General features: G+C 37.4%; 2 protein-coding genes across 7 annotated transcripts in view; one reads left to right on the top strand and one right to left on the bottom strand.

The window, feature by feature from the left end:
- NT5C3A (5'-nucleotidase, cytosolic IIIA) overlaps nucleotides 1-16759 on the top strand; it is a 41538-nt gene extending 24779 nt beyond the window's left edge. For 2 of the 5 annotated variants that reach the window (XM_024736152.1, XM_024736016.1), the window contains 9 exons: nucleotides 621-675; nucleotides 7002-7100; nucleotides 8415-8484; nucleotides 9480-9526; nucleotides 10757-10842; nucleotides 12309-12398; nucleotides 13765-13927; nucleotides 14520-14720; nucleotides 15635-16759. In XM_024736152.1, the coding sequence (XP_024591920.1) occupies nucleotides 640-675; nucleotides 7002-7100; nucleotides 8415-8484; nucleotides 9480-9526; nucleotides 10757-10842; nucleotides 12309-12398; nucleotides 13765-13927; nucleotides 14520-14720; nucleotides 15635-15736 (894 nt within the window). In that variant the 5' untranslated portion in view covers nucleotides 621-639 and the 3' untranslated portion in view covers nucleotides 15737-16759. The remainder of the gene's footprint in view (nucleotides 1-620; nucleotides 676-7001; nucleotides 7101-8414; nucleotides 8485-9479; nucleotides 9527-10756; nucleotides 10843-12308; nucleotides 12399-13764; nucleotides 13928-14519; nucleotides 14721-15634) is intronic. The other 3 variants (XM_024735966.1, XM_024736071.1, XM_024735883.1) reach the window with 3 other exon arrangements.
- Nucleotides 16760-19936: 3177 nt separating this feature from the next.
- Nucleotides 19937-21938, bottom strand: part of FKBP9 (FKBP prolyl isomerase 9) — a 49578-nt gene continuing 47576 nt past the window's right edge. The window contains exon 11 of one of the 2 annotated variants that reach the window (XM_024735701.1): nucleotides 19937-21378. In XM_024735701.1, coding sequence (XP_024591469.1) covers nucleotides 21202-21378 — 177 coding nt within the window. In that variant the 3' untranslated portion in view covers nucleotides 19937-21201. The remainder of the gene's footprint in view (nucleotides 21379-21938) is intronic. The other variant, XM_024735770.1, reaches the window with a different exon arrangement.

The raw sequence follows: 21938 nt of genomic DNA, 5'->3' as shown, positions 1-21938 counted from the left end.
ATAGGGTATTTTTAAAACTTTTGGTTTAACAAAGATGCATATAAATTTCACCCAAAACCCTTAAATGATCATTCAATTACATACCTATTTTGTGCCAGACACTATGCTAGATTCAAACACAAGTCAGATCTTAGTCACATCATTTCACAAAATTAAAGATTTTAAAATGAGAAAATTGAAGGATAAATTTGACTTGTGTGGATTATGCTTCTCCTTACATTCTTATTCAGTAATAATAATGCATAATTTTCCCACAGACTTCACCCTTACATGTAGAGATGTTGATAAAGTGTTCTTGCAATAAAGCATTTTCTTGCAAATATACACTTCGCTTTAATTCTATTCAAATCTTATTAATACCATGTAAATTCTTATAGGAGAGCTGCAACTTCTCCATACACAATTTTAACCCAAAACTTTGTGAGATAGAGTAAAATCTTTGCTGAGCTTCTTAGGAAAGAAAAAAAAAAAAAAAATGCCTTCAGTAACTCGGTATTTCAGTCAAACCAAAAGCACCTTCCGGGTATGTCATTAACATAAAGGAAGAGACCAAAATGTATGTATGTCACTTGTACTTTTTTTCTCTCTCTTTCACTGTGACATCACCTGGGAAAATCCAGAAGATTGGATAACCGAGAAATGCCTAATCAAGATTCTGCTGTACATGTGAAAATGGTGGGTATTTGAATATTTCCAGTTCCATTTATTAATGGTGAATCTTCACCACTTTTACCTCTGTCTCTAACCAGATAATTAATTATGGGACTGTAACTGTATACAGGTCTTTCTTCCCAATGTTAGACACACAGTAGAACTTCGAATGTTTGTTGAATTGAATTTCTTTGGAATTCTTTTTGCTTGAAATATAATGTGCATTAAAGTGTTTCTCGGCATATAAAATGATTACCCCATTCCTTTTTGTGGTAAATTTTCCTTGCTCAGCAACAGCACACTTAAATCATACAACATGAGATCTTTTCTCTTAGGCCTCTGAATTAAAATGACCAGCATTTAAGAATTTTTAAAAACTTCTTGAACAGCAGTAGCTTTCATTGCATTATAGAAATTAGGATGAAGTACGGAAAATATAGGCTTTGGCATCAGAACTGGCTTCAGATCTTAACTCAGTCCTTGATAGCTGTGATACCCTTGAATGAAGGCAACCATCTCACCTTTAAGAAATGGGTGTGAAAGCACCAACCTTGTGTTGTTTTCATTCATATCTTTTCTCAGCTTTATTAAGATATAATTGACAAATAAAATTACAAGATATTTAAAGTGTACAGTGTGATGATTTGATATGCATGTACATTGTGAAAGTTTACCCCATCTAGTTAACACATCCATGACCTCACAAATTTACCTTTTTTTTTTTTTTGAGAACATTTGAGTTCTACCCTCTTAGTAAATTTCAATTTTGTGATAGTGTTAAACATTATGATCACCATGTTATACATTATATCCTCAGACCTTATTCATCTTATAATTGAAATGTTCTTATACAAATTTAATGAAAAAGTATATATAAAGTACCTCATAGCACATAGTAAGCACTCAGTGAATGTGAATCTCCTATATTATGTTAGTAAGTGTTTTAGCTCTGTAAGTAGCATTTATTTGTATGTGTGGGGAAAATTATGTCCATCCTCCTTATTCAGAAAAATTTTTTAAATCACAGTTTCCGTCTTTTGAAGAGGACAACTGCCCCATGATCTCTTTCGTATTTTCTCTTTCTGTCCTTTTTGTTGTTCTTCCTCTTCTCTATTTTTTCATCCTTTTTCTTTCTAGTTTTCTTTTTCTGGTTTGAGCCTATAAACCAGAACTTAGCATGCAAACAGCTTTGTGTCACAATTAGTAAATCTCTCATTTAACTTTCCTCATCCAATATGTGATGGGAGGTTAAAGTTGACTCAAAGTGCTGATTAAGCTTGTCATCAGTATACTTAGAGCTGTTAGGATAAAGCATATGAAATTGCTGATTTTTTTTCATACATCAAATATAGTCCAATATTGGCAGTTTTGTATGGTTCAGCCTAATACTTGGACATGATCTTTGCATCCATTGCATGATTAACATTTGATTCATTGGTACTGAGCATGAACATCGCTGACTTAAATCATTCTAAACTCATTTTCTGTCTTGAGTTGATTTTCTTTTTCTTTTTTTAACCAAAATGAATACAAGAGACGTAGGAAAGTCTTATTTGTTGTTACCTATAATTTGTTGTTACCTATAATTTGTTGTTACCTGGATCCTAGAACCTTCTAACATGTGTCTCCTTTAGAAGCAAGTAGCAACGTAGTTAACCCACAATAACACTATTGAAGGAAAACAAGCCAAAAGATGATATATACTTAAATACTTTTTACTGTCATTGCGTGAATTTACACAATTTTTACCTTGGGTTTGCTTTTCTAAAACATTGATACATGTTTTAAGTTGATATCTCCTTAGGATGTTATTCTTAACTTCTCATGATCTGAGTCCAAATCTCTCCTTCCAGACTTTACACACACTCACACTCTTCTCCATGTACACTTAAGTTCTAGAAAAACAGAGCTATTTATCTTTTTCCCACATTAGACCCTGTACTTTGACCCCTCCCCAGTCTCAGCATACCCAAATCCTGCTTCACTCTGAAATCCTAGCTCCATCGGCCCTCCCTCCTTTGACCCCAGCAGAAGTAATCTCAATTTCTTCTGTTTCTCTGGTATTGTACTTGGACATCTTGGCAATGTATTAGTTATTTGGGTTCCTGTATTATAATCCATGTTAGAGAACATGCATTTGAGTATAAGATGTATATCTTACTAAAACTTCTGTATCTTTTACAGAGCTGCTTAACAGAATGCCTTACAGTTAAAGACTATATGGTAAATGAAGGAAAGAATTTGGCCTACACTCCCTTAATGTGGAGACAGGCCAGATATGTGGTAGGCAGGAGAGACGGCTATCAATAAAATTTAGCAGTGCATAATCTTCAAAGTAAATCATAGAATCATCCAGGTATGTGAGTGAGTAAATGTACCAGTCTGAATAGGTGGTTTTAAAAATCTGTACTTTTTATGTCATCACATAAAAATTGTAGTGCCCACTCCTTTGTACCAGTAATGAAGACTTTTGCTTGTACCATATCTGAACATTGGAAAACAAAGTAAAAATATTTTCCCTGAGAGCTTCAGACAAAGATTCTTAAGTAATTCAAACTAATTTTGATGTGGCCATGTTTAGGAAAATTACAGGTAGACATCCTTAGGACAATTTTATGACTACTATGCAGATATTCATTTATATCATCTCAGTGTATCCATAAGATAATATCAAAAACTGTAGTATTGCTATAGGGTTGTGAAGAAAACTATGTAACTTTGCAATCAATTTCTTTAGAAATCATGCATTCTGAATATGTAAGTAGACTAATAATTAGGAATTCATTTCATCTGTACAAATACAATATATTAAAGATCAGCCAGAATAAGTATATTTTAGGTTTTCCATAGTTATCTTTAGCATTGCTTCAGATTAGGCTCCAGTCAACCAGAATACCCTGATTCTTGTCAGGAAATCTTCGCTCCCTCCCTAACATTTTATATTATAGCCTTAGAAAATGAATTTGTTTTCTTTTGCTCACAAATGATGGAAATTTTTAGCCCCTTATTTTTCATAAAATTGTATTATCAAATTGGAAAGTTTTCAAAAAATTTAAAATAACTTGCCCTTCAAATTTCAAGTATCATTATTTTATGTACCACCAAAGAGGAAGGTGTATTCTGTCCAAGAGGAATATGAGGAAGGGATTTGAGGAGGTAACAAAAGTATGTGACATATGATGAAATGCATACTCCTGCAGTGCAGTGTGCTTCATAATGTTCTGATATTCTGATATTCATTGACAAATTTCATACATAAAATTGTATTTCTTAGGCTGTATTCTAAAATATTTGAGTAAAATGTCCAATATCTCAAGTTCCTGAGAAGTATTTATCATATACTTTAGTAATATTGTATGTGTATTGTGGAAAGGGGTGTGTGTGGTGTATTACCATATAGTCCAAGGCAAGTATAATTATAATTCTTTTATTTCTTATGCCCGTGTCCTCCATCCTGTCGTGTTCTCTGGAGAAAGTAGCTGCCCTTCCATCTGTTTTAATCACTGGTATTTCACCCTAGTACTATTTGAGTATTCGCTACTCATTTATCTGAAAATGAATGGTTATATTTTGTGCAGAAGCAGGGATATGAATGCCTCTAGCCACTGGTTCTCTTTATTTTCACTGTCAAATAAACCAATCTAATAGTTGTTTAGCCTATCAGAAACCAGCCTACTTCGAAGTCCTGTTTAAACATGGCTTTTTAAAATTAAATGTATTGGGGTTTCTCTGGTGGCACAATGGTTGAGAGTCCACCTGCCAGTGCAGCGGACACGGGTTCGTGTCCCCGTCCGGGAAGATCCCACATGCCGCAGAGCGGCTGGGCCCGTGAGCCATGCCGCGGAGCGGCTGGGCCCGTGAGCCATGGCCGCTGAGCCTGCGCGTCCGGAGCCTGTGCTCCGCAACGGGAGAGGCCACAACAGTGAGAGGCCCGCGTACCGCAAAAAAAAAAAAAAAAATTAAATGTAATATGTAACTTGCTTGAGGCAGGACATCTTCCTCAGTATCAACACACTGAAACAAAATGTCTAATTTTCTTGGCGAAAATACAGTAGGTGACATATACCCTCCATTGCTTTCATCAACGGGTTAGTTATCGAATCAAGCATATGCTGGTTGTTATGCATCTGCCAGTTAAGGCAGAAGTAAGAGCAGAATTTAGTTAGGGGATCATTTACTAGCTAAGGTATTTGTAAGGGAACAACAAAAGTGATATTCCAAAACAGCAGTGATTCCTAAAACTCAACAAGAAAACGGTATAAGCATCATGTCATCATATCTCTAGCTTCTCCTGTCTGACACAAAGTAGACACATGGTAAGTACTTATAAAACAAGTGAATGGGGGCTTCCCTGGTGGTGCAGTGGTTGAGAGTCCGCCTGCCAATACAGGAGGACACTGGTTCGTGCCCCGGTCCGGGAGGATCCCACGTGCCGCGGAGCGGCTGGGCCCGTGAGCCATGGCCGCTGGCCCGCGTACCACAAAAAAAAAAAAACAAAACAAGTGAATGGATATTAATGAATGAAAAAAAGGAACGTAGGGACAAATGCCTATTGGTTTTTCTCATCTATTAAAAAATCACAATAAAATAGTGATTTATTTAGATGATTTAAATAACCTTCTTTATTCTTTTGAAACCCTTTAAAGTCTATTTAAATTAAAAGGATCACTGTAGGAAGGTTAGTTGCATTGCAGGTTATCCTATCCTATTTAAATATGGCTTTTTAAAATTAAGTGTATTATAAGTCCAGGTCTTTCATTCATGAAGAAAATTTTAATGTTCCCACTTCTCTTTCCTGTACACTCTGTATTCATCCTCCAGTCTCAGGAAAACATTTTAGCTTTTTTTCTGATTTTCTAATTTTGTCCATTATGTAGTGACAACATGGAACCTAATAGACTTAACTGGTCAGACTCTCCTGTAGCAGAGATACAAGGTCTGGGGAATTTTTCATAACTGTGTCCATAACACACATGAAATATGTTAATATTGGTGATAACACACCCATAATAATAGGATATAAAGTAAATAAATATTATCTGATACAAACCACTATAGAATCTTGATTTGAGGTTCATTTTCTTTTTATACTGTGAGCTGACTATTAAATGATTCATAGTTTCCTTCCCCCAGTCTTCTTGTACAGCTGTAAGAGCACTGTGCTGGTGCTGATTTTACTCTGATCAAACTCTGGTTAATTTCATTATATCTGTGATATGGTAGAAAAGAGAAACAATATTTATATAACATTAAATTGTTGAGCAAAACTAAAGCCTGCATAAACCAGCCTAGTGGCAGCTTCTAAGCCCAGGTGGTCTAATACCTAGTAAGGTCTTAACTTGAAATAAGTCCATTGTAAAATTTATGCCAAGAACAATGAAGTTTGGGGGGATATAGTACAATAAAGAAGCAAAGATCTTGAAGCAACTTTTCAAATTAAATACATTAATATTAATTTCAAAAAGCCGGATGCAAGGACTTCCCTGGTGGTGCAGTTGTTAAGAATCCGCCTGCCAGTGCAGGTGACATGGGTTCAAGCCCTGGTCCAGGGAGATTCCCACATGCTGTAGAGCAAACTAAGCCCGTGTGCCACAACTACTGAGCCTGCGCTCTAGAGCCCGCAAGCCACAACTACTGAGCCCACGTGCCACAACTACTGAAGCCTGCGTGCCTAGAGCCCGTGCTCCGGAACAAGAGAAGCCACCGCAATGAGAAGCCCGTGCACCGCATTGATGAGTAGCCGCTGCTCACCTCAACTAGAGAAAGCCCGCGCACAGCAATGAAGACCCAACACAGCCAAAAATAAATAAATAAATAAAATATTTTTTTAAAAAAAAAGAATGCATTTTTTAAAAAAAAAGTACTGTTAAAACTAAGGTATTTACTTAAAAAAAAAAAAGCCAGGTGCAAAAGTGTGTAATGAGAGTGAGATAAATTATGTGCATATACATGCATGATTGCAATCATAAAAATGAAAATAATGGAAAATTGATTTAAATGTTTACTTGTTTATCCTTGGGCAGTAGAATTACAGGCAATTTTTATTTCTTTATACTTTGGTTTTTTTCTGTGGTAAACATGCATGACTTTTATAATTAGAAAGATTGCATTTTCTGATAATGTATTACAAATGTAGTTTTGCCTTAATCTTCTAGATGGAAACTACTGATGTGCTTTAAAATTTTTTGTATAAATGGCAACTTGATATGGTGGTTTGCTTTTTTAAAAATAATGCCCCAACATTTTTACATCTTTAAAGAATATAAGCTTTTTATATTATTCTGCTTAGTATCAAAGGAACCTGGGGAAAAAGGAATTAAAAATAGTTAATTAATTTCTTTGATTTTTAGATGCCAGAATTCCAGAAAAATTCAGTTCGCATCAAGAATCCTACAAGAGTAGAAGAAATTATCTGTGGTCTTATCAAAGGAGGAGCTGCCAAACTTCAGGTGAATAATTATCAAGAAGCCTTAAGTATTAAACCTTTATTTTTCATGTTCAAGCAGACTCATTCATCCTATGTGTTGCTACAATCTAAGTAAAGAAAGTTTCGATAGCAAGCTTCACCCATCCTTTTGGAATGTAAAATCTAAGAGATATATCTAGAATTGGTCTAAAATACTCAGAATGACCCACTGGAAACAAACAAAATTAGTAGCCTTGAGATAAATTTAGCTTTTCTTTAATATTAAGTGCTAAACTAACTAGTGCTATGCATAAGTATTAAACCATCTTAAGTAAAATATTAATAATATAATATTCTTTAAAATGTGTACAGTTTCAAGTTGTTCTTTTAATTTAATTAATCACAGTAGTTCAGGACTTTCCTGGTGGCACAGTGGTTAAGAATCTGCCTGCCAATGCAGGGGACACAGGTTTGAGCTCTGGTCCGGGAAGATCCCACATGCTGCAGAGCAGCTAAGCCCGTGCGCCACAACTACTGAGCCGGCAAACCGCAACTACTCAAGTCTGCACGCCCTAGAGCCCATGCTACACAACAAGAGAAGTCACCGCAATGAGGAGGCCGCGCACCGCAATGAAGAGTATCCCGTGTGCCGCAACTAGAGAAAGCCTGCATGCAGCAACGAAGACCCACCGCAGCCAAAAAATTTTTTAAATAAAATAAATCATAGTAGTTCAAAGTAAAATGTAACTTTATTAGGAGATAGATAACTTTTTTTAAAATTCTTTCCTTTTTTTTTAAAGGAATGTTTTACATGTAAATTAAATCAACAGTCTGGATATTCAGTAAAAACTTACTCTTTTTTTTAAACATTTCTGAAAAAATATTTAGCCCAGTCTCCTAAGTTTCAAGAGTTGGTAAACTGTTGCTACGTATCATTCATTCATTGGTAGAGTTTACCTAAATAGACAAGTTAACTCAAGAATGTAACAGTTTCAATAACGAAAAGCTTCATATAGTTTGCTTCCACTGCATTTTTGTGCATTGACCAAGTAGGTTGAAATTGTGCAATGTTTTATTGCTGTCAGGAATAGTAACCATATTACCTGTGAGTGCAAATTCCTATACCGATTAGTGAGATTTTGTTTGGCGACAGTGCTGGGGCACTTAAGGTTCACCTTGTAGTTATGGAAATTCTCAGGACTTGATATATGAACTGCATTAGAAATCTCAGTGTAGACCGAATAACCTACAGTGGAGGGCAGGGACGGAACACAGTCTTATGCCTCTAGGAAATGTGCATTAAGTGTCTGGCCTTGGTGGCTGTAATTTCATAATGCCTTTTTCCCTTTTCTTACAGATAATAACAGACTTTGATATGACACTGAGTCGATTTTCCTACAGAGGGAAAAGATGCCCATCATGTCATAGTAAGTGTGGCATTCATAAACAAATTTATGAAATTAATCATTATTTTAAATTCCTTTTCTACCTGTATTATCTATGAGATTGCTTGGGGTTTTTTCTTCTTTATGGACATTGAAAGTGAGGGAGCCTTATTATTTTATTATTATATTTTTAGGATTTGTTTTCCCCATGTTACGTAAATGGCTTGTTTTCCTGTATGGTTTTGGTTGCAAGAGGAATGAAGACTTCTGAAATTTTTCTCCCAAATGTGGTCTACTCAGGAAATATTTAAATGAATTTAAAACTTTGAATTAGCCTAAAGAAACAGATTTATCAAATGCTTTGTGTTTTCTAGGAATGTTACTAAATTTTTGTGTCATTGATAAACTAAGTAAAAGAGTGAGTTACTAAATAAATATCCAGTTAAAATATGTTGTTAGGATAATATACCTTTTTTGGTTTCCAAACTTGGCAGTGAGTTTTTAAAATAATACTCTTTAACCTGATATAAGCCCTCTCACTAACTGTTGGAACATGTGTAATTTGACAAATCATTGATAATTTATTTTTAAAAACTACTAAAAATTGTACCCTTTGGCCCAGTAATTCCTCTCTGGAGAATTTCTAATCAAGTAATCCCAAATGTAGGAAAAAAGCTTTAGATCCAAGGTTTAGATTTTAAAACCATTAGATTCTCTAGGAATGCCATGTGAATTACAGCACTAACACCAAAAGTTGCAATGACCATGCTACTTGACTTGGCATTTAAGTTAAAAGTAATAAGTTATTCATAGAACTAGTAGCATCAGAGTATTTCTTTTCTTTTTTTAAATTTATTTTTTAATTGAAGTATAGTTGGTTTACAATGTTTAGTTAATTTCTGTTGTACAGCAAAGTGACTCAGTTATACATATATATACATTCTTTTTTATATTATTTTCCATTATGGTTTTTCCCAGGATATTGAATATAGTTCAGAGTATTTTTTTTTAATGCCTAGTTTGCTTTCTTTCTTTAGATGTCATTGACAACTGTAAGCTAATTACAGATGAATGTCGAGAAAAGGTAAACACTAACTATAATCCAGAGTTACTCAAAAACTTCATTACCCTTTTTGCTGAGAGTTTTTTCAGGTTCATTCATACAAACAAGAATGGTTGCAAAGTGCTTATAGCCATATCTGGCACATAGTAAACACTCACAGGTCTTAGGTTTATTGTATGGACTATATGCTCCCAACTTATTTTAATGAAAAAATTAACAGTAACTTTTTAACAATAACAATAAAACTTACATGAGAAACTTTTAATAGATTACCAAAATATTCTGGTGTCCTTACATTAACTGGAGAATTAAAACAAAAATACTGTGATGGGAATTCCCTGGCCATCCAGCAGTTGTGATTCCGAGCTTCCAATGCAGGGGGCACAGGTTCGATCTCTGGTTGGGGAACTAAGATCCCACAAGCCTTGCAGCCATAAAAAAGTACTGTGGTTTTATGTATTTTGTCCCCTTAAATTGATCAGGAAACTGGCTCAGTTCTCTACTTCCTTGAGTAAGTGTCTATCTGTGTCTGTTTTAACAAATAAGACTCCAAATATGAATCAAATTGCATACTTTCATAGGAGAACAAGAGTTTTTTGGTAGTGATAATTTGATTACTGGTTTCACTGAATTACTGACCTGAAAGTACTTTTAAAAAGCAAGGTAACTTTTTAAAAAATTATTATTTTTTTTATTTATTTATTTTTGTCTATGTTGGGTCTTAGCTGCTGCACGCAGGTTTTCTCTAGTTGCGGCGAGCGGGGGCTACTCTTTGTTGCGGTGCGCGGGCTTCTCATTGAGGTGGCTTCTCTTGTTGCAGAGCACAGGCTCTAGGCACATGGACTTAAGTAGCTGTGGCACACGGGCTCAGTAGTTGTGGCTCACGGGCTCTAGAGTGCAGGCTCAGTAGTTGTGGCGCCCGGGCTTAGTTGCTCCGCGATATGTGGGATCTTCCCAGACCAGGGCTCGAACCTGTGTCCCCTGCATTGGCAGGCGGATTCTTAACCACTGCGCCACCAGGGAAGCCCCCGAAAAAGCAAGGTAACTTTTTGCAGGTATATTTAGTTATATGTAAACTAAGACCAACAAAGATGTCTTCAGTGGATCTATGCATTAGTTAGGCATGATCTAATCTTTACCATATAAAGCAGTTTGTGGAAAACACTTGCTTACATTGTTTTGCTTTCTGTAAAACTAAGCAGCTTAATGACAACTCTGTAGTCTTAATGATTGTTATTCACTTATTTCTAGTTACTGCAACTAAAGGAAAAGTATTATGCTATTGAAATTGATCCTGTTCTTACTGTAGAAGAGAAGTACCCTTATATAGTAGAGTGGTAAGTGTGTATTGGGTGATGGGAGGTTTAAAAATATAAAATAACATTACAGTTACAACTAATGGTTTTCCCCTGTACTGTATATAAATAGATTCATAGATTATCCAGTGAGTTAGAGCAGTGATTAAATATGACAAAATGAACTCGAATTCTCTAATCACTGCAACAGTCTAGAATTTGTTTTGTTAATATGAAGATCAGTGGGAATAAATTTAAATCCTGCACTCAAGCCTTAAATTAAAAAGAAGAAAAAAATTTTAAGTATATGGACAGATGTGGCTGAATGTATAAAGAAAAAGAAATAGGATTTAAGTTGACTCTGAACTTAGTTGGAGCCAGCAGGTGACATAGTTACTGAGAAATGAGCCTCTGATGTTGGTTGCATTAATCAAAATGCAGCATTCCAAGCAGACCGCAGTGGAAGCGTTGTGTTGAGTCCTGGGAGAATGCTATTAAGAGAAATTTTGACAAACTTAGTCTGTGTCAAAGGAGTCCACTAAGATAATCACAGGAACTGGACATCCCATTTGAGGAAGATTTCAAGGAATAGAGAGGATGCTTTGATTTGAGAAGCAACAACTTGTGGTTTTAGTCTCAAGAGACTAGGAATGGTGTTACTGGTTTTCATTATCCCATTACCTCACCTGAATACGTTGCACACTTAATTAGTGTTTATGGTATGAAACACTGAAAAGAGGTTAGACTTACTCTACATGCCTCTCGAAACGGAACTAGACTTGGAAGGCTTAAGCCAACTGATTTCAACATGATGAAAGAAAGGACTGTCCAGCAGTTAGAACTTTCTAGCAATGGTATAAACTTCCCTGGGAGAATGAGCTCACTAACATGATGGGAGCTGACTCAGAGAGGAGGGTCACTTAGGAATATTATAGGTGGATTTTTAGATATCAGCTAGAGAGGTTCTAAAGGCCTATTATACTGAGATGCTATAGTTATAGGTGGTTTTATGTAATTACAAAGCACCTATATATAAAAATTTCCATAGCAAGAATTTTCTCCGGCTCACTAGGCAACATCTTCAGTACTTAGGCTCTTCATGAAAATTCAGATCACAAACAGGTGGGAAAAAATGGCTTAGCTCTAATTCTCACTGCAATCAGAGAAATGATTTTGCCTCCCTAGCTTCAATTCAGTTTTATCTGTAGACTGAGGACAGAGTTACACCTTGTATCCTTTCATTATCTTATTAACACATTTAGATTAAACCAGACTTTGAGAACTGGGAAATACAGTAAGAACATGCATATCACATTTCGAGACACGTGGGGTATAACATTCATTAGTGATGAATTTAAATCTCTAAAATTTAAATTCAAAATTACAATAAATGAAATGCTCATTTTCTCATACTGAAGAATGCTTTTTAATAAAGAAAATAGTCTTAATTTGCTTTAATTGATATTCTCTTTTTCTTTGATAATTGATATTCTCTTTATACTTTCCAGGTATACTAAATCACATGGTTTGCTTGTTGAACAGGCTTTACCAAAAGCCAAACTTAAAGAAATTGTGGAAGAATCTGACATTATGCTCAAGTTAGTTTCTCGGGTGTTTTTTTTGTTGTTGTTAATTGTCTACGGACTTGAACTGTTGTTATATATGTATTCAAGTGTGTTTTTTTATTAAAATAATCTATAAAATATCACCTATAAAAACATATCCAAAATATGCCACCTATCATGAAACAGTGGTAAGATAAGGAATGTAGAATGACATATTAGATAATTTCAAGACTAACTTAAAAATTTATGAAACTAAGACCATTTTGAAATATTTTAGCAAAATACTTTTGAAAGACATGAAATATGAAAGGAATGTTTATAAATCAACTTGAAAAGGATTTTAAGCTCATAAGTCTGTTTCTGTTACATGATCTGCCTTCTGAATTCTCAAACTCCCCTTGAAAACTACTATCTCTAGGAAAGGTGAATATGTTTTAGCAGGTAATAAAAATATCTGTAATATATGAATTATATAAACTTTTTTTTTTTGTGGTACGCGGGCCTCTCCCTGCTGTGGCCTCTCCCGTTGCGGAGCACAGGCTCCAGACGCGCAGGCTCAGCGGCCATGGCTCACGGGCCCAGCCGCTCCACAGCATGTGGGATCTTCCCGGACCAGGGCACGAACCTGCGTCCCCTGCATCGGCAGGCGGACTCTCAACCACTGTGCCACCAGGGAAGCCTTATAAACATTTTTAAGCTTATTTTCAGTACTGTTTACCACCTCTTAAATTTTTCAATTCATTGGGTGAATATGATGATATTTTTTTTTCTTTTTTTTTTTTTTTTTTTTGATGATGCTACATTTTAAGGTAATCTGCTTCTAAGGAGCAAAGCATTAAATTGTCAGAAAGAGTGTGAGGACAGCTAGTAAGTATTTAATTCCTTTGTAGGCAGCTTAACCTATAGTGCATTAAGAGTAAAATGAGTTTGATTTTAAGATCAAGACATTACCTATGGCTGCCACATCTTAGGTAAGAGAGATGCCAGATGTAAAGAGAATACACCACTCTGCTTTTCTTACAATAAGGAGTAGATGAGCAAGATGACGAGCAGGAGGTCTTCCAGCTCACCTTTTGTGGGTTTTTCAAGGTGTGCTTCAATTATTTGCTGTAAAATGATATACATTCTGAACTGTAGGTTTATATCCATATTCAGTGCAACTCTAAAATCATCTAATTTGTACTGTTAGAATTTACTGAAAGGAGGATAAAAAGCTAACCAGTTTGAAAAACTTGCAGTAGTGTCATAGACAACAGTAACAGCCCTCTTGGGCAGTATTTTGAAATGAGAATATAAATGAGCCATAGAATCAAGTAGAAATATTTAGCTTTTATAACTTATAGGTGAAAAGGAGATATACCTTGCTCTTTAACACTCACTTCTTACCTCCATCTTACAGGGAAGGATATGAGAATTTCTTTGATAAGCTGCAACAGTACAGTATTCCTGTGTTCATATTCTCAGCTGGTATCGGTGATGTACTAGAGGAGGTTATCCGTCAAGCTGGTGTTTATTATCCAAATGTCAAAGTAGTGTCCAACTTCATGGATTTTGATGACAATGTAAGAATAGCAAATCATTCTTCATGATTAATTTTAGTATCAGAAAATATTTTAATCGTGTAAATGCATTTTAATTTATTATTTAATGTATATTCATTAAACTAGGCCAAGTTGATAGGCCTGCTCTGGAAATCATCATCTCTCCCAGGGTTATATCTATATCCATGTTTTAAAAATAATATACCAAAAATAATAATAATAATATACCCTTCTGTTTCTGAAGCTGCAGACTAATAATAAAATTAGTAAAACTTCTTTTAAAGTAATTTAATGCAGCAATTCTGAACACTTAATATCCATAGATGGGGAAAAAAGTGAATTAGAACTGACATTATTTGAATGAGTTCTAAGAAAGACAATATATTATGACATACATAAAATGAGACCTTTTCGTTGGGAAACAAATGAAAAGTGAAAATTGGGTTTTCAAAGCATTGTGCTTTCAGTGGTTTTCAATGGTTTTCAGTGCATTTAAAGTGGTCTCTAGGAAGTCATTAACTTCTCAGAGCCCTTCTTACCTATCATGAATGTAAAAATACAACAAGTAGAACTTGCAGAACCTATTGTTTCAGAGGATTTATATTTTTAACAGGGGCTGCTCAGAGGATTTAAAGGAGAACTAATTCATGTGTTTAACAAACATGATGGATCCTTGAAGAATACAGAATATTTCAATCAACTAAAAAACAATAGCAACATAATTCTGCTGGGAGACTCCCAAGGGGACTTAAAAATGGCAGATGGAGTAGCCAATGTTGAACACATTCTGAAAATTGGATATCTAAATGATAGAGTAAGTATATAGATGTGATTTAATTTTCTTTAGGAAAACAAATTAGGATAAAACTTTATAGACAATCATTACCAAAGGGTGCCTGAGAAAGTAGTTATTTTAGAGACTTTTTCTTTTTTAAATTTATTTATTTAATTTATTTATTTTTGGCTGCGCTGGGCCCTTGTTGCTGCGCACGGGCCCTCTAGTTCGGCGAGCGGGGGCCACTCCCCGTTGCACTGCACGGGCCTCTCATTGAGGTGGCTTCTCTTGTTGTGGAGCACAGGCTCCAGGCACGCAGACTTCAGCAGCCGTGGCACGTGGGCTTAGTAGTTGTGGCTCGCAGGCTCAGTAGTTATGGCGCATGGACCCAGTTGCTCTGCGGCATGTGGGATTCTCCCAGATCAGGCCCAAAACCGTGTCCCCTGAGTTGGCAGGTGGATTCTTAACCACTGCACCACCAGGGAAGCCCCAGTTATTTTAGAGACATTTTGATTTCTCTTTATTCCTTTACTTTGGTGATGATTAAAGGAGTTGGTATGTACATACGCATGCTATAGGGGAGGGAGAGTGTACATTCTAAATGAGGTATCTCTGACCTCTCCCCACTAGAAGCCCATATCATTACTTGTTGAGAATCAAAAATGTCTCTAGACATTGCCAAATGTTCCTTGGGCACTATCTCCCCAGTTGAGAACCACTGGGCTAGAGAGAAATCATTTCAGAAGAAAAGCCACCATGTGGGAAACTTCCTATGTCAATGAGTTTTAAAATTTTGAAAGTATTTCTTCATTTCAAAGGTTTTATGAAAGCAAATTAATTTACAACATTTTACCCAAAAGATTTAACATAGCAGTGAGATTTATACTGAGATTATTTACTTCTCCCCCCTGCATATTAATTTAATTTTTGTGATTTTTTTGGTTGTTGATTAGGTGGATGAGCTTTTAGAAAAGTACATGGACTCTTATGATATTGTTCTAGTAAAAGATGAATCATTGGATGTAGCCAACTCTATCTTACAGAAGATTCTATAAACAAGCATTCTTCAAGAAGACCTCTCACCTGTGGGTACAATTGATGCAAGAGCTGCTCATCTGTTCATCTTGTTAAAAGATTTTATTTATAATATATTCTTGATCTTGAAGTTCTTCCTCTGTATTACTGAAGTATTTTCAGATTTATTGACTCCAACTGGAAGCTCCTTTTTCTCCATCTCTCTCAACACACTCCTCACTATATTTTTTAACAGATTAAAAAAAAACTTAGAGCAAAAATTTGAAGAATAACTCCCTACATTTCCATAGTGAATTTTGTAGCTTAATGTTATTATGACATTTTTGAGAAGTCTTTTTACATTGGGAAAGTTTGTAGACGTTTAAAAAGTTTTATGAAATGGTGAAATAACGTGCATGATTTTGAGTGTTGTCGTTTTTATAATTTGGGTGAATTATGCTGATGGTATTAATCATCTCCTAAAATTGTGTTGTTTGGTTATTTTGTTTGGTGAAAATCGATATTTACCAAAAAATATTGGCATTTGATGTTTGAAAAAAAATCTATTGGTATCTACATGCCACTAATCATTACAAAATGTTCTATATTGAAGCACTGATGATGAAAATGAAATGAAAAGCCTTTTTAACTCTGTCAAGACTATTATTATTCATTCAGCAAAACCTGCCATGTTTTTGTGTGTGATGTATGAATCCTAATGTCCTTGTCATAGTGGCTATTTAGATTATTTTCAGATTTACATACTATAAAAATAAAAAGATTTTTGCAGAGAAAATTTAATCTGTCCTTCAGAAAATAATGGGGCCTAGGAAAGTTGTTTTCCCCCTTTGAAAATATTAGTAAAAGAAGTACTATATTGAAAGTCTAAGCGTTTCAGAAACAGCCATAGGCAGAAAATAAAATATAGCTGGGTCTCATGCTGACTAAAACAGAGTACTTCAGGGTTAGGAACTGACATTCCTCTGTGCAGTCTGACTTCCCATTCTGAGTTTTGGCTGCCCCATAATGGTTTACACAAGGCTTAGACTTTGCCATTGTGATAAATTTTTTTTTAATAAATTTATTTATTTTATTTATTTATTTTTGGCTGTGTTGGATCTTCGTTGCTGCATGCGGGCTTTCTCTAGTTGCGATGAGCAGGGGCTACCCTTTGTTGCGGTGCGCGGGCTTCTCATTGCAGTGACTTCTCTTGTTGTGGAGCACGGGCTCTAGGTGTGCAGGCTTCAGTAGTTGTGGCTCATGGGCTGTAGAGCGCAGGCTCAGTAGTTGTGGCGCACAGGCTTCGTTGTTCCACGGCATGTGGGATCTTCTCGGACCAGGGCTTGAACCCATGTCCCCTGCATTGGCAGGTGGATTCTTAACCACTGCGCCACCAGGGAACCCTACCATTGTGATAAATTTGACCCTGACTTCTAGCGCTTGAACTGCAGAGTCTATTGGTTTTCTTAGCATGTGAGCTGTGATACAGACAAAGCATGATCCAGCTGGTTCTGGACATCTAGTGTGGTTGGTAATCTCTAGTCCAGTCGAATATGGTAGGGAGGCAAGGTCTTGTGATGCAAACCTTTTTCCTGCAGCCCATCCTTATCTTGCATCACTACTTCTCCTTTTTATAATAAACAGTGAAACAAAGTACTCGGTGGCACAAAGTAGACTGTTCCCTTCTTGGGTATTTCCAGAATGGAACTCAAAACCAAGTTTCTTGCTTTAAAGCAGATAGCATGGCATGGGAGTATCAATTACCTGGAGGACTTTTTCACATAGAAAAAGTTGGGAATCCCTTATCTAATGAGAGCTCTTTACTCCTGTATTTGCTATTAGAGCTTGCCATATTGGCTATTTTCCAAAGGATTTGTAATATGCTTCCACAAATAAGCACACTGCATGGTGTAAGTGTAAAGAATACTGAAGTTATGACCTGCATTCTAGTCATTGCTCAGTCCTTTACTAAGACTATAGGTCAGTCACCTCCCTTTAAAATGGAAGCCATGAGAGCGGTCTCTACAGCCTCTTCTAGCCATTACCAGTTCAGAAATGGCAAAACTTGCTGTTGGATTAAACATGTGGGGTGAGAGAATAGGGTGACCCCAGGTGTCTGGTTTGAACGAATGGGTACAACAGAAGAATGAGAGAGAACAGGCTTGGATGGAAGGTGCTGGGAAGGGAGTGGGAATATACATTCTATTTTGAACACACAGTTTGAGATGCCTGTGAGATATATAGGAGAAGATACCATAGGCAGATTAGAGCTCAGAGGAGAAATTTGGGGAACTATAAATCTGGATGTTGTCTGCATTTCAGTGAGATTTAAATATGGCCACTGTAAGCTGGAAGGAATTCCCCTGACCTATTGAAATTCCAACATTAAGGATGACCACACAGAATCAAACACTATTTTAATAATATCTGCAACTAGCAATAAATAATTGAGAGCAGTATTCTTATTTTATAAAAAGACTCCGGACCCTAAGATATCCAAGGGAAGAAAGAAAGCAGCTTTCAAAGAAAGCAGCTCTGTTCCTAGAAACCTAAGATATTAAAGTGCTTATGTATAATCTTGCAGTCGGGCCAACTTCCCTAACAAAATGCATATGTTCCCTTAGCAACGGAAAGAATGGAAGTGCCAGGCAGCACTCAGTAAGTCAAAGGTTTAGAAAGATAAATACTGCATGGTATCACTTATATGTGGAATCAAAAAATAATAAGTTGAAGTCATAGAAACAGCAAAAAAGTGGTTACCAGGGCCTAGACGGTGGGGGAAATACAAAAAAGGATACAGACTTCCAGCTATAAGATAAATAAGGTCTGTGGATCTGATGTATAACATGGTGACTATAGTTGATAACGCTATCATATAGCTGAAATTTGCTAAGAGAAGAACTTAAACGTTCTCCAAAAAAAAAGGTGATGGGTGATGTATATGTTAATTTAAGTAGATGGGGGAATCCTTTCACAATGTACATTTATGTCAAATCATCACATACACTTGAAATGTCTTACAGTTTTGTTAATTATACCTCAGTAAAGCTGAACAACAAAAGCCTGCAGGACAGAGACCCAAGAAGAGCCGAGACTTCAGTCCGAGTCTGAAGGCCAGAAGAGACCAGTGTCCCAGTTCAGCAGTCAGGTAGGCAGTTTAAATACAAAAACAAATACAAGCTAAAGTTTCCCTCCATTCTTGAAGCTCTAAGGCCCACAGTCCTTAATTTCCCCAGAGAAACTTATTTTTTATTCAGCCAACCTGTCTCCACCACTATAGAAAACAGCCAGTGAAGAAATTCAAACAGGACCATCTAAAGATCTAGGGTAGAGAACAAGCACAGGATGTTTATCTTCATGAAGATACGTAAGGTAAGTATAATGAAGTGCTAGAGGTCAAATGCATTCCAAAGAGCAGTTCAGTTTAGCAGATCATAAACGTATGTAGTGCCCTTAAGGAATTCTGTTAAATGAAAAGGCTGAGTGACTGTGTGCACCGTAGAAGACGGTTAGGGAACAGACAGGAAGGCCACGGGCACCTCCTTCCCCTCCCAAAAGCACACAGAGTCCCTGAAGTTGCTTCTGCAAAGAGTAAACCAGAACATTTGCTCTTTAAAAAGCCATATATGTATAGTTTTTTCCCTATACTTGTGCCAGTTATTCTCCATTTGCTTCCAACCCAACCCCAACTGGTCATTCTCCACCTTCCTCTGCACCCCAAAACACTGATCCCTGAGAACACCAGCCCCTGAGCTCCTTGCCCTCTGGCTTCGGGTTGGCTTCAGCTAATGGGAGCCAGTGGCAGGACAGAGAGGATGGGTGTCTCCCCCCTCAGTACTCTGCTCCACTGCCAGCCACAGCTCTGGGAGTGGCTGCATCCCTCTACCAGCTCCTACCAGGCAGCCCCGCCCAGGCTCCCCTGGACCCTTGAGGCCCAGGGGTGGAAGAGCTTCCTACTGTCGTTGGCCAACAGCAGTCATGGGTACCTCGACGTCCTTACTGGGCCCCCTGAGCCCTGCCCACGCTTCTGTAAAGAGTACTTTCATTGGCTTCTCTTCAGAAGTCCCACATGAGGGTATGTTTGCAGCCAGGACTCTGACTGATACATCCCCTATATACCGTACGGCAATCTTCCACTTCTTCCAGTTCAGTCCTGCTGAGTTTTTATCAAGGGGATTCTGATGGCATGGTGTATTCTCATGGGAAAAATGAGACTTCAGATAAAATACCACAAAACCTGATGATATAATTCAATATTTTATTTATGAAAAAGTCATCTTCCAACATTTATTCCATTGAGTGAGTGCACAGCATTTTCAGGAACTATCTATCTCAGGGCTACATCAGTACAAAATAGTTTAAATTAGTAAAACAAAGCTGTTTCAAAAGGAAAATCATTGGTTACTGCAGGGTGAGTGCCACCACCACTTGGGAACAGAGGACATGAGGCAGCAAGGTGGTTACTGCATAACGTGGGATAGGCCAGCAGGTACAGTGTCCTTCTATGCAAAGAGAGGCTCCCAGGCCTTAGGGCACCTCCCTCTCTAGGACACGAATGAGAGGCAGAAATATGTCACTTTGTCTATGCTCACCTGTTGGGATGACATTTCCATCTTGGCCACAGTGAGATAACTCTGGAGCTAGGCTTAGCCACCAGCCCTATGTGTATCTATATCTGATCAAAGGATTCAGGGTGAGAAGAGAGGGTGCTATGGGATAGAGTGATGGGAATAAGCAAGAGTGAAGAAGATAATCTTATGTGACAAATGCAGAATCAAATTCTTTACTCATGGTCCAAGATGCCTTTTGTTTGGTCCACTGATTTTCTTTTTAACCTCCAAGTTACCTAGCCAATGGGAGGACCACAGTGAGGTGGGGTATGATTAACTAGAAGAGCACACCTGTGTGTGTGTGTGTGTGTGTGTGTGTGTGTGTGTGTGTCTGTGTGTGTGTGTCTGTGTGTGTGTGTCTGTGTGAGTGTGTGAGTAGAGGCACGGTGGAGGTTGGGCATTACCAGGGCCCATACGGGCCACTGGGGAAACTTTTCTGGGGCTCTCTGGGAATCCTGCTGGGGCATGCCCTCTGTCTCTTCTAGCCATCTGGAGAATAATTTTAAAACACCAGCAAGTTAAAAACATTTTTAATCCTCTTTATGTAAATATCCTAGACACGTGTTCTTCTGTTCCCTCCAAGATGATTATAACTTCTGTATGACACTATTTTCCTTTAATAACAAAACTACCCAGAAGGCTCAGGAAACTGCTGACAATGCAGCATTTTCAATATTCTACACAACCCATGCTAAGGCACCCGCACTGATTTTTTAGTATCACCGGCATCAGCCTAAAATTCTCACCGTGCGTATCAACCCACCCTGATGTATGTCCCAGGTACTATATGACCCACCTACTACTTGCTGACGATTCCCCTTCTGAGAGACCCTCACACCCTCACTGCACATTCTGCCACAACAGGGGGCTTGGCATCACACAAGCTCATATCAGGTTTAGAGTTCGTCGTGTTTTGCCTCCTGATCTTTGAGTTTAAACTCCTCAGCCGTGACCTTCCCATCTCCATTCCGGTCCTGGTTGGTGAACATATTCTTCACAATCATCTCAGCATCGAATCCAGGGGCAAGTTTCCCTTTGCCAGATGCCACCTGGGCATGAATGTATTCTGAGAACTGGAGAGAAAGGGGCAGGACAGACCATGAGATACAGCAGCTGAGTACACCAAGCTGGAGCCTGAACAGAGCAGCCCAAGGGTGATGGGGCTGGAATTTGAGTCTGAGCCAGCAGAACAGACAAAATCTTCTGAGCTACACGACCCGGGTTTTTTCCTCCAGATGCAGGTTAAAAAACCCCTGCCAAAATGACTCCAGGAGCCCTTAGGTCCCAGGCAGCCAATACAGAGCAACCACTGGAACTATCCCTTTTCCCCAAATCAACACTCAGTTTTCCACCAAAGGCCAATCCCCTAACCACCCTCGCCTCTAATTCATTCAGTCATTCATTCATTCATACAATAAAAACTGATTGTCTACTGTGTGCTAAGCACCATCCTAGACCCTGGGGATATATCGATAAACAAGCAAAACATCCTGCCCTTGCAATTCTAGCACATGCTAGCGGACAAGGCACATGATCAAAAAGGAACATTTAAAAAGTAAGTAAACTACATGTTAACTTAGAAAGTAAAATGCTCCAGAAAAATGAAAAAGTAGAGCCAAGTAAGGAAGATCCA

The sequence above is a fragment of the Neophocaena asiaeorientalis genome, unplaced genomic scaffold (genome assembly GCF_003031525.2).
Source record: "Neophocaena asiaeorientalis asiaeorientalis breed wild unplaced genomic scaffold, Neophocaena_asiaeorientalis_V1.1 scaffold612, whole genome shotgun sequence".
NCBI lineage: Eukaryota > Metazoa > Chordata > Mammalia > Artiodactyla > Phocoenidae > Neophocaena > Neophocaena asiaeorientalis.
Note: the sequence above shows the minus strand (reverse complement) of the source record. Positions and strands in the feature narration are given on the sequence as shown.